Source organism: Trachemys scripta, chromosome 6 (assembly GCF_013100865.1).
Source record: "Trachemys scripta elegans isolate TJP31775 chromosome 6, CAS_Tse_1.0, whole genome shotgun sequence".
In the NCBI taxonomy this organism is placed as follows: Eukaryota; Metazoa; Chordata; order Testudines; family Emydidae; genus Trachemys; species Trachemys scripta.
In genome coordinates, this window is record NC_048303.1 from 3,887,039 (window position 1) to 3,900,242 (window position 13,204).

The 13,204-nt window shown below is 42.0% G+C and overlaps 1 protein-coding gene across 2 annotated transcripts in view; it reads left to right on the forward strand.

The window, feature by feature from the left end:
- KIAA1328 (KIAA1328 ortholog) overlaps nt 1-13,204 on the forward strand; it is a 242,659-nt gene that overhangs the window by 167,854 nt on the left and 61,601 nt on the right. Inside the window, exon 8 of one of the 2 annotated variants that reach the window (XM_034773571.1) lies at nt 794-1,422. The exons of the other annotated variant lie outside the window; for it this stretch is intronic. Within the exon in view, the coding sequence (XP_034629462.1) occupies nt 794-1,043 (250 nt within the window). The 3' untranslated portion in view covers nt 1,044-1,422. Of the gene's footprint in view, nt 1-793; nt 1,423-13,204 lie in introns of those variants that run through there. 2 annotated transcript variants of the gene reach the window in all.

Below are 13,204 nucleotides of genomic sequence, written 5' to 3' on the forward strand. Positions count from 1 at the left end.
GGTACCAGGTAACAGAACAAGGAGTAATGGTCTCAAGTTGCAGTGGGGGAGGTTTAGGTTGGATATTAGGAAAAACTTTTTCACTAGGAGTGTGGTGAAGCAGTGGAATGGGTTACCTAGGGAGGTGGTGGAATCTCCTTCCTTAGAGGTTTTTAAGGCACAGCTTGACAAAGCCCTGGCTGGGATGATTTAGTTGGGGATTGGTCCTGCTTTGAGCAGGGGGTTGGACTAGATACCTCCTGAGGAGAACCCAAGTAAATGTGTGCACCCAGGAAGGCAGCACCTGCTGCTGCCCCAGAAATTGCAGGTGTGCTTTCTGCGGTTCTAATTCCCCTCCCCTCCCTCCCCCCCCAGCAGGACTTTCTAGTGAGAAATTTGCTTAACAACCTTGGCTTTGATGTGTTTTGTTTTTCTGTCTGGTGACCTAGTATTAATGTCCGTCTGTATTTTCTTTTCTTCACTCTTGGTTGGGGATGGGATGGTAGGGGAATAATTGGGCCTACTCATTTACCCTAATTGTGAGCTCCACAGTGAGAAGTGAGTGAAAGGTTCATAAAATGTCGCAGTGAACTATAATAAATGTTGATGGGGAAAGATGAAGAAAGAGAGAGGCTGAATTAGTCCAAACAAAAAAGCCCACTGATATAATTCAAGGACTGTGTAAACAAGGATAGTGTAAGACTGGAAATCAATGAACCAAAATTGGTGTGTTGGAAATTAGGCATAATTGGTGGACAAAATAATGTGGGGATGGGATATTCAACCCCTCACTCTCTTTTGGGGTCCTTCTCAGAAGAAGACTTTGTGGTGAGAACTGGCTTCTGCAATGTTGGCTGACTGAAAGAACAGGAAGGAGCGAACTTCACCATCTCGGCTGCCACCCCCACCATCTCTTAGGATCCTGGACCTTCTCCATCCTAATGAATGCTGAACACCACTTGGGATGTGAAACTTTATCACTCATATTCCCTCCGAGTGTGTCCTTTTCCTTCCCCACTTTACTACTTCTTTTTCCTATCCCTCTCTTTTTGTTTTCTGTTTAATAAGAGTCTGGCCAAGACTGTATATTGTGTAACACTGCTGTATCTCTGTGACCAGAAAGAGGCCGCTAAAAAGAGTGCCCTAAACAGCCCAATGCTGGTACAAGTTTGCCAGGTCTTGGAGTAGCTAATAAGGCCATGTGCTATGCTTGTGTTTTTCCAGCAGTGAGGTTGCAAGTGACATTCAGCACCAGGGACAGTTGCTGTATTTTCTATCTTTGCTGTTCTTTTCTTTCCCCTTTGTTTGTCTTGTTAGGCCCTCTAGGAAATAGGATTGGACTTGAACAACAACAGCAACAACAATAGCTCCAATGTATCAAACTAACTACTTCATTTACCCAAAAGAACAGTTATTCCCATAGAATAATAGAATATCAGGGTTGGAAGGGACCTCAGGAGGTCATCTAGTCCAACCCCCTGCTCAAAGCAGGACCAATCCCCAACTAAATCATCCCAGCCAGGGCTTTGTCAAGCCTGGCCTTAAAAACCTCTAGGGAAGGAGATACCACCCATCTTTAATACCCTGTAAGAGACCATCAGGCAAGGGTTTTTTTCCTTCTAAAGACCCTCTCCTGCTAAATGGAATGAGGATGTTGTTAAAATGAAAACCTTACTTAATACCTTGCATTTCAAATGCTTTACCTGTTTTTCCTTCTTTCTGTATCTTTAATAAAAAGTTATAAAGGATGTTTAATAGTGTGTTTGCCATGGTACTAAGCAACCTGAGGTCTGTGTGTACACCAAACCCTGAACCTTGTTTACCACTGTTTAATGTTGGACAGTGACAGGGTCATATCAATACCTTCAACTCTTTTGACTCTTGTATTCCATCTAAATTAATAAAAAAGTGCAGTGAGATATCTTTCTCACGGACTCTCTAGTTTGTTCTTTCTGCTGTATGAGTTACTGATTATCCAATCACCTTTGTGTTAACAGGCAGTATTTTAAACTTAGGTTACCACCACAGATGAGGAGAGTCCTAAAAGTGATCCTCATTTATTTTTTTCCCTTTTTTACAAAACCATGTGATTCCATGATCACTCTAGCAAAGGAGATTCAGAAAATAGATCTAGTTAAATATATTCTAGCACTGCACTCTGTTAAGGAGAAATGTAACCTAGAACATCTGCAGGTCTTTTTGCAATAGGTTGCTAAAACCTGCAAAAGTCTACTTAATACAGGGGGGGAATGAAGAAAAACTGCGTTGTTTACAAAATGAGTTCCAGATTTCATAAGTTTTTTTCCTTTCTCTCTCTCTCTCTTTCTCTTGATTAAACCCACAGTAATTTTTCAAAGTTAATATGCATTTCTGCAGTCTCAAGTCACAACGCCAGCTGGTTCCAAAGTTTGGCAGCAAGGCATCTGAAAGTTTGTTTCCTGTACTCAGTCTTCAGTTTTGCAAAGGTTACCAGATGAATGCTCCCTAAATAATTTAATCTAATATAAGGCTGGAAGAGGCTACGAAGACAAGTCCATTTGTCTCCTTTATGCATTTGAATATAGAAGTGATTTTTTTTCAGTCTCAGGAAAGGGTGCTGCGTGAGTGTGGCTGGAATGGGAGGTGGGAACTGTTCTCTTCTGAGCAATCTGGCAGTTGTATTGAAATGCCAAAGGCTTTTTGCTGTAGAAAATATTATTAAGAATCATGATGGAAAACCAACCCTGTTTATCTTCCAGTTTGGATGAGCTTCTCAAGGGAACCTCCCCGAAACATAATTTTAATTTTCAAATAAGCAAAGCTCAATTTAAAATTCTCTTGGTATTTTTTTAAAAAAAAAGCCAAAAGTATTTAAAATATTAAACTTGCTCGAGTGAGACATTGGAATTTACAAGTAAAATAAATAATACAATCAAGAACTGAAAAACATAGATTTTTATAATTAACAGCTCATTTTGAGTTAATTATCTACAATTACCAAAATCTAATTGCAATTTATTCTCTATTATCTGTGGAGAGAATCATAGGCAAGGGAGTCGGCATCATTGGCATTCATAGGATGGGTACAAATAATGGACGAGCCCTTAATGGAAAAACAAAAGCAAATAGGGGCGTGCAGCTGTGCCAAGCTAGCGAGAGGTAATTGTAGTCAGAAATGAGGTATGGACTTTAAAGGCATCTTGTCATCTCCTGTAGGGCATAATTTTTTACCTACTTGAAGAAAAGATTTCAAGAGCAAATATAGAGCAGTTTGATTTCTGTCTGAGCTATTCATGGCAATCTGCCTGTTTGTGGAAGGGGAAACTTTGACTCTGGGGAACACTTTAAATATACCGAACTTTTGAATGGATATGTGTTTCGTTTCCTCTACCATAAGTACCCTTTACATTTAACTAATTATCAAAGCCTTTCAACAAATGTTGCCCATCTCTGCCTGCTTGGATCCTCCTGATGCGAATTTGTAATGCTGAATTTGTCACTTCACTGTCAGGTGTAAACAGAAGGAGGGACTCGCTTGGGAAGAATGCTCTTTTCCTGATACACAGATTGGCCATCTCTAGGCAGCGGCAGTATCTGCCATTGCAGGATCTCCAGTTCTCTCAGGCACAGCCATGGGAGCAGGGCTTTATTGGGGGTAGTTTTCACTAGCTGGTGTGCACATGGGTGAGTACAGGATTGATCTTCAGCAAAAGATGTATAACTTCTAAAATTAGAGGCAAGTTCCGTTTGTAGAATTTCTTTTCAAGTCTGCCCCATGGTGTTAGATGCTTTAAAATATTCAAAAATAAAAGCATAACCTACTGTATTTGATTAGCTTAAGACAGCTTTTTAAAACATTTCCCATCTCTCAGGTACCGATGCCTGGTACATGCTCAAGTACCCACTCCTTGCTCATTCAGGAGGATCTGTTCACATGGCACCTGCTTTTGTGCATACTCCTGATAACTGCATCGGAGAGAGAGGAATTTTAAAACAATCCACCAATTTCCCCTTTGTTTGCTCTGAATATGAATATAGTACACCATGGAAACGAGGGCTGTCTAATAGCTCTGACTAAAGCCAAATATAGTTCAGAGAGATGCTGTACAAGTACCCCTCCTTTTAACTCTTCTGTGTGCTTAAATGCTAACCTATAGCATTCCTTGCTGTTGTTTGCTTTGTCCCGTCAGCATCTCTGTCAATGCACCTTGTTCCTTTCTTCCCTATAGCACCCTCTGCTAATCCATTTCTGGGACCTCATGCAACTCTGCCAGCCTTCCTCAACCCTCACCTGAACATGTTTCATATAGGAACATTTGAGAAAATTAGTATCAAATACGTTTGTTATAGAAAGGCACCCTTTGAATGGACAGTGCCTGTTACAGGATTTTTCCCTCCAGTACTAGAGATTTTCCAGATGTAATTTGCAACCACTTATTTCATCAAACACTTTTCTCATTTGTGTGTGTGGATCTATCTCACCCTTGTGTGTTTTTCCCTCTTATATTTTTAGTTAGCTGGAAATATCAAACACAGAATTTAATAGCACTTTCCCTCTATTGAAATGTTCGTCGTTATGGTGATAGTTCCAGGAGGGAACACTATCAAGGGTCTTTTAGATGATTTTATGTTTACGGTATAACTTTTTTATTATTTTATGAGAAAAGGTGACCGTTATCTTTGCTCCTTGTTAAATACATATTATTGACTCTATTTTTTTAGGATTGTTTGAATTGTTATGTATCTTGTGCTAGCTATACCGATGTGTCCAAATATTCTAGACAATTACATATAAATGCAAAAGAATGGCTTGCAGCCCTTCCTGCTGTTCCAGGCATGTGATTTATTTCACACACTCTTTGGAAAAAAAAAATCAAACCTCACAATTATGCAAATACACTTCTGTCCTAACCGGCAGCACCCCAGCTTTTCCAGTCCTCAAGGACTCCCATCAGTATAGCTTTGCCAGTGCATCTCGGTAGCAAACGGCAGCACCCCTGTTATTTCACACCTGGGGCCATCTGTCAATTCTCCTCAATCACGACATGCATCACCTCCTGCTATTCCAGTCTGGAGTCTCTAGAGAAGAAACTGCCAATCGTGCCAGAATGTTCAGTGTTTGACTAAGACCACCAAATTCCAATTCATTTATGAGTTATTCCCTGCTCTCTAGAGGTGCGTTTAATAACCCAATGTGCCACTTAGGCAACTTATGCATTTACTGAATGCAGCTGGCTAGGATGTTTTTTCTTCTCCTCCTGAATATTTTTAAAACTGGCAGATTGACAGCATTAAAACAGACAGAAATCAACTGTGCCTGCAAATGGCTTATAGAATCTTTTTTACTTTGGGTAGCTGGAAACTGCTTGCCCAGTTGTTAGTGTCCATTTTAACACCCAGGCTTTCTCTCTCTGTGGCAGATTATTTTACACTGAAGTTGGTAGCATAATCAGCTGGGAAACTCAGAGAGAACTTATTTGGTCAATAAAAATGTACTTGACATATCTGCAAGAAGTGCAAAATCTGAATTAGCTGCAGAGACACATCTCTGGCCTGGTCCACACTAACCCCCCACTTCGAACTAAGGTACGCAACTTCAGCTACGTGAATAACGTAGCTGAAGTCGAAGTACCTTAGTTTGAACTTACCGCGGGTCCAGATGCAGCAGGCAGGCTCCCCCGTCGACTCCGCGTACTCCTCTCGCCGAGATGGAGTACCGGCGTTGACGGCGAGCACATCCGGGATCGATTTATCATGTCTAGACAAGACACGATAAATCAAACCCAGAAGATCGATTGCTTACCGCCGGACCTGGAGGTAAGTATAGAGGTACCCTCTGAGTAATAAATATAACCACAGCATCTCCCCAACAGATATCTGCCCTGGTCCATTGTTACATAACAGGAGACTATATACTGAATTTTCTGCACATTTGTACTTTGTTACGGCCACCTAGGCCAGGGTACAGCTGCACTGCAAAATAACAAAACAAAACAAAACCCACATCAGCGAGTCTCAGAGCTCTGGTCTGCAGGCTCGGGCTCATGCTACGGCACTAAAAATAGCAGTGTAGATGTTCCTGCTCAGGCTCTGAGACTCATCCCCTTCACCAGGTTTCAGAGCCAAACCAGGAATGTCTATTTTTAGGGCCACAGCACAAGCCCGAGTCTATAAACCTGGGCTTTGAGACTCGCTGTTGCAGATGTTTTCTTTTGCAGTGTAGATATACCCAGAGAGGCTTAAAGAATAGCAGAAATAGTTGGTGACCAAAAGTTTATTTCAAGATTTCTGTGAGTTTTTTTGGTTTTTTTTACCAGCCAACAATGTTTGTTAGTCCAGGGAGTCTAAAGCTTCATTTCCACTTGCACTGGTTTCTTTGATAACCGCAGGTTTACTTTGAACTACAGCAGTTTTCTATCCTGCTCTTATCTGAACTGTATCTGATCTCTTCTTAGGATGACATATGCCACATTCAGCACTCCAAAGTAGCCTGAACAGGAAGCCTATGGGTGGGCACGCCCATAGGATGTAGGGGGAGGCAGCTTAGTCAGTCTTAGTGGAAAGATGGAGCTAACTTGGTTTACAGCTGTAGTCTTCAAAAAGTAAAATGTTTGCAATTAGCGAACACTTGTGGAAAGAGGGTGGGATCAGGGGTCACTGGATGTCACTGGTAATTTGTATACAGTAAAAACCAGCCACTTGTGAATTTTCCAAAGGCCTGGATCTGTTAATGTGTAATGATAGTGCATGATAAATCTCCTGGCGTGGCTTTGCGGCTTCATATATTGAAATTGAAAATGTTCTGGGAATTTGTGGTGTGACTAAATTTCTCGTTTTCCCTCTAGCTCTTGTAAGTTTGTTCACCATGCTTTCTGGGCGTTCTTTCCTGTGCAGACACTTGGGAACAGGGAAAGACATTTTTCAGAACACCTGCAGTTGTCTTCTTTTGAGGACACATTAGAAGCTAGTAGATCACTCCATGAATTGCAATCCTCTTTTGAAGCCTGGCTTGATTAGTTTTAATATAGATTGCTGTTCTTATATGTAACTGTGTATCTTCTATTTATTTTTAAAAAATTGTTCTTAAAGTAAACTATTTCAATGTACTGTATATTTTCTTGTGTCCCAAAGAGTTTTCAGTAGGAAAAGTTGAGCCAGATAGTATTAAAACAAAAAAGTTCTGGAAGGTACTTTTGAATTCACTGTATTTGGAACCTACCCTTGCAACTATCAAGCCATTTACAATCTGAACTGATGGGGCAGTACTAAGAACAAAAGCCATTGGCATTACAAAATCAAAGCAAGAAATCCTCCATACCCTGCTATTTCTGGCCATGATCACAGCTGCACCAAGCTAAACCCACTTTTTCCTCCCTCCTGTGACCTTGGCTGCGCTTCAGCATGCAGAGAATTGAAGCAAAAAGCAAACTGTACTAAATATTACATTCTGTCACTTGTGGATATACAAACTTTATAGAAGGATAACGTCATGTGACCTCTCTCTCTCTCTCTCTCTCTCTCTCTGAAGTGGACTTTATGCATTTGCAACTAAAATTATGGTGACATAAAACTTTCCAGAGTGTAATGATATTTTGAATTGAGCTCTGTTGTTTTCCAGGGGTGCTTTGTCTTTGCAAAACTGCCCATTACATTTATAACAGTGCTAATTTTTGAGAGCCACACAGAGAAAATTTTAGATTCAGCCCAGCTGACTTGTTCTTCATACTGCCCCTGCGGTGCAGAGGATTGATTTTTGTGTTTCTTTTGATATTTGGATTTCTTTCCTCTGGTACTCAGTGCTTCAGGCCTTAATCCTTTAACCTTGAATCTGAGCATCAGGGCTTCATGAGGGATCAGGCCGTTTGATGGAGAGAGAACTTCCTTTGTTGTACCAAATGGCTGGGAGTGGTACAAAACAAGGCAGATCTCCAGATAGTTTATATTTTTCTATTGTGTTAAAAGACTATAAACAGAGGATGGGTTTAGTGGGGATTATAAATAATCTAGAGGAATGTAGGGTATTAGAAGCAATAGGAAAGAGGTAATGACTTTTTCTTTAACATTTCACCAATAACCAGTCTATCATGAGAGATGTGTATTGGGTTGCCAGCTGTTATATAGCATTCTGATTTGGGTAGTGGTTCAAAGCTCAGCATGTGGAAAAGGCTTTTCAGCTTCTCAAAGGGCAGTAGTTGTGGAAGCAGCAGCTTGCTTGTCCTACCCAATGTAAAGAACGGTTTGGTGGATGGCCGGGTGAGTTCGTACTTTATAGGATCATTAATTATATCTTATAAGGTAGCTAAGCATGGCATTCCTAACTTCATGAATTCTATTATGAATGGCCTTTTCATATTCTTCATCTCATTATATTAATGCATGTGACCTGAAGTTTAGCTAAAGTTATTGTTCAGGTTAACTTTCATTTAGTGGTTGCCCTAATTTTAGAAACAGTAGGATCGTTAGATTTTTATGGAGAGAATATTTTTATGTGGGGTTTTTTGCAGCACTATTTTATACCATTTCTCTTGGAACTAGTTTTGAACCAGTTTCTTCCTGCAAAGAGAGGATTCAGGCATTTCTTGATTTGCCCAGATATTATCCCTGGATGACTACATCCGCCTCCACAGATTCAGCTATCATCACTATGCCAGTAACTCTTTTTTACCCTTTGCTTCTCTGGTTGTCTTGCTGTCTGATCAACCCTAATCTGGCAAAAAACGCGTTCTTCACTTTTCTTTCTGAAACTCTGCTTCTGGTATTGACAATACTACGATCCTCTCTGTCACTCAGACTTTTTGGGTGACTCATGGGAGGGACACAAAGGGGGGCACCAGCTAAAAGGGGGCATGTGACTTCCCCACGTGACCCCTCACCCCCAGCCCAGGGCCCCCGTGCTCTTCCTGTCCCCTCCCCATCCCACATTGCCTGGGGGGGGGGAGGGAACCTCTGTCCTCCTGCTGCGCTGGGAACCGCAGTGGCGAAAGGAGCAGAACGTGGCTATACCACCCCTAGCCCCGCCCCCAGCCCTGTCCTCTGGCGGAGCTGTTCAACAGACCCCAGACAGGAGACACAGCTGCATGGAAGGGCTGGGCCTGGGGCCAGGCTGGGGGCGGTCCCTGCTCCTTTCGCCACTGAGGTTACCTGCTGAATGTGCCCCCCCCATCATCTGGGGAGGGACATATGACCCTTCTTGCCAGCCCCCACCCCCAGGCGTTGCCTTGACACTTTTCCCGTATCCTTCTCCTCACACACCTAAGCTGTTGCCGCATGCTGCTGCTTTCTCTTCCACAACATACTTTAAAAATCACCTTGACTATGTCAAATCCTCTCTGGCCTGCCTCCCTTATATCCATTTCATTCACCTCCATTTAAAATACAGCTGCTAAGACTAATTTCCTTGCTGCACAATTAGACCACGTTACTCCTCTCTTTGAAACCCTCTGTTTGCAGCCACTTGCCTATAGGCTTTGTGCAAATCTACCCTGGCCTGCAGCTCACATTGTATTGTTATATCCCCTTATTTCTTGTCACTCCATCAATAGCATTAGCATCAACATCTCCTTTTTATGTTTGTTGCTTTTTTCCTCCATGTCTCCTCTTACTGTATCCCATATGCATATAAAATCACTGGAGGCTGTCTCCAAGCATCTTCTGGCATTGGAACCTGCAGTCAGTACAGGGTCACTGCATGGTGGTACTTAGCATTGGTCTAGATCCTTCCCGTTTCTTGTCCCACCTCTCCCCTCCCCTTTACTTGGAGTTTGTCCTGGGTTTTGTTGTTGTTTGTTTTTCCCCTCCTAATCCCATTGAGGCGCAAAGAGGGACTAGTTCAAAGAGCTGTAAACTTGGCTCCCTTCTTTCAGGAGAGGAGACTGACACTAAACTGGGAGGAGTGGTAGATACACTGGAGGGTAGGGATAGGATACAGAGGGACCTAGACAAATTAGAGGATTGGGCCAAAAGAAACCTGAAGAGGTTCAACAAGGACAAGTGCAGAGTCCTGCACTTAGGACCGAAGAATCCCATGCACTGCTACAGACTAGGGACCAAATGGCTAGGAAGCAGTTCTGCAGAAAAGGACCGAGGGGTTACAGTGGATGAGAAGCTGGATATGAGTCGACAGTGTGCCCTTGTTGCCAAGAAGGCTAACGGCATTTTGGGCTGTAAAAGTAGGGACATTGCCAGCAGATCGAGGGACGTGATCATTCCCCTCTATTCGACATTGGTGAGGCCTCACCTGGAGTACTGTGTCCAGTTTTGGGCTCCACACTACAAGAAGGATGTGGAAAAATTGGAAAGAGTCCAGCGGAGGGCAACAAAAATGATTAGAGGGCTGGAGCACGAGTTATGAGGAGAGGCTGAGGGAACTGGGATTGTTTAGTCTGCAGAAGAGAAGAATGAGGGGGGATTTGATAGCTGCTTTCAACTACCTGAAAGGGGGTTCCAAAGAAGATGGATCTAGACTGTTCTCAGTGGTTCCTGATGACAGAACAAGGAGTAATGGTCTCAAGGTGCAGTGCGGGAGGTTTAGGTTGGATATTAGGAAAAACTTTTTCACTAGGAGGGTGGTGAAGCAGTGGAATGGGTTACCTAGGGAGGTGGTGGAATTTCCTTCCTTAGAGGTTTTTAAGGTCAGGCTTGACAAAGCCCTGGCTGGGATGATTTAGTTGGGGATTGGTCCTGCTTTGAGTAGGGGGATGGATTAGATGACCTCCTGAGGTCCCTTCCAACCCTGATATTCTACAATTCTATGAGACAAAGAGTGCTTCTTTCTCTGCCTTTCACAGTACTTTGTCTCCTTGTTGCCTAGCAGATGGTACCACAACACCAATAACTTAGAATTTTCTGCAGGATAAGAAAGGGCCTCAGTTGGTTTTTCCATCCTTCAGATACGATGAACTATGGTGTGCAGAAAAGCCAGGATCCCTTGGGCCAGGCACTGTACAAACACAGACCGAAGAGAAGGTCCCTGGCCCAAAGAGGTACAATGTGACCAACTCTTTCATGTTTAAGAGTTCAAAACAAAATAGCATGCAAGTAACTGCAGCCCTGGGACAATAGTAAGCGTTGTGCCTTACCCATTTGTATAACTACATGCCCTTCTATTTAATCAAAAAGCAGTTAATAATGGTCTTTCTTTTCTTGTGTCCCCCTTCCTGTTTGTCTGTTGTATCCATCTGTTGAGTCTCATTTTGTACTGTAAGGTCTTCGGGATAAAGGCTGTCTTTTTGTTCTGTGTTTGTATGGTGTGTAGCACACAGCTACAGGCTGGGGCCACTAGCTGCTACCTCAGTGTAAATAAATTACAATTAAACGAAGAGCAGCCATACCATATTGCTAACATGGTATGTTTAGTTTTGGGTTGTGACTGACATTTCAGACCATTATAATTACTTTAAAACAGAACCATGCAAAAGTCTACTTTCTACTGCCTGAAATTCAGCCATCTCTTTTTGATTGGCAGATAAAATATCGTTTAAATTTTCTTACCATCCTAGTCATAGTTGCAATGGGTAAACGGATATTTGTAGCATCTTTCATGATGGTTCTGCAAGGTGTAGGATTTTTGGTTTCCCTTAGGATCTTAACATAAAGAACAGGAGGCAAATGTCAAGTGTGTTCCTTAAGCATCTGGACAGACCCAGTATTCTGTGACTTTGTATTCACAGTAAGTCCACGGGCTAAAAGGAAAGCCAGAGGAAGATTTTGATGAAACACTGGTTAAAACGTTCAAACTTGGGTGCTTACAGTTATGCGTCTAAATTCATATTTAGACACCTAAATAAATGACTTAATTTTTCAGAGGCACTGAGCACCAAGGTGAATTGAGTGGTTTTAGTAGATTCAAGGCAAATGAAGCTGCCAGTTTGGAATTTCTTAAATCTTTACTAAAAACTCCTTCATCAAAAGTGACTCTCTGCAGGCTAACATAATCTAATAGTTTAAAATAATTTGCAAAGTTCTACTTACCCCGGTGAATGAGGGGGTTTTTAATGGGTCACTAAAGTTTCACATTTTTCATTCTAATAATCACCATCACAATGAAGGCAGGTGATGGGTTTTTTTGTTTAGTTTTGTATTTTTGGTCTAGAAGGGTAAATTTCATGACTTTGAAGGCTGGGCTAGATCATGGGACTTGGGAGTCACAAGGCCTGGCTATCTGACTCAGTTTATGACCTTGGAAGTTTAATTTCTCTGTTAATTGGTTTCACCACCTTCAAAATGGGGGTAGTAACTTACTATGCCATTTTTTTTTTTTTTGCAAGTGGAAGCTTAATGTTTGGGAAGTTCCACTTTGTCCTTGAATAGAAGGTGGGGGCATAGCACCGTTGCTGTGGATCTGTGCCAGAAAGTAATATAAATGCTAAGTATTATTAACTTGTGGCTCCACCTACAGGTGTTATAGGATTCACTCCTAGTTGGTTTCTTTACTCATTTCACACCCTGCAGTTCCTGTCTAGGACAGTGCAGATCCTAAGCATCTAGGGCTTTAATTATGGCTCTCTTATCTTATTGTCCACCCATTTCTGTTACATTCACATTTATCTTCAGTGAATGGTTGTTCTGTCATGTGACTCACTGGCAGAAAGAGTGGTTTCAAAATAGCTATTCATTTGCTGAGAGGTACTGCTATCAACAGCTGTGAACCTGTTTTAACACTCTTCCGGAGGAGCTGGTGTGTATATACTTCCTGTTTTATAATGTGCATGAAAACAAGGGATCTTGCACCATGCTGGTGGGTGCTTCCAGTTCTGAAAAGACTCACTATGTTTTGAGCATGATTTTACCAGTTTGGTTTGCAATGGTAGCAGCACTGTGGTAAAGCCCTTTGTTCTGTTTGGACCAAGGTGATAAGGGGATGTACTGTTTTCAGAGACCTTCTTCAAGACCGAATTGGAATACAATCCAGGATGTTTGATTAGGTAATAGTTTGCATATGGCATTTTGAGGGGTGGGTGGTGGATGAGGCTGCCTCAGAACCACTTAAAAGTGATTCTTGGATAAGGCACCAAAATGGCATGCAGATGTATGGTTTTCATCCTGTCCACAAGAGTTACGCTGTTTGATCAAGAACTGTAGAAGTTTGGATTTAGTTCAAAACTTCCTTTGTCCTAAACAGGCTTTTGCATCATCCCTTATGGTGCTTTCACTAGTGAGAGCTAGGCAGGCTTTTCAGATATACAGAGGCTGTATTGAAGGATTGTTTTTATACCTGTGACTTGACATTTACATGACTTTCTTTTGT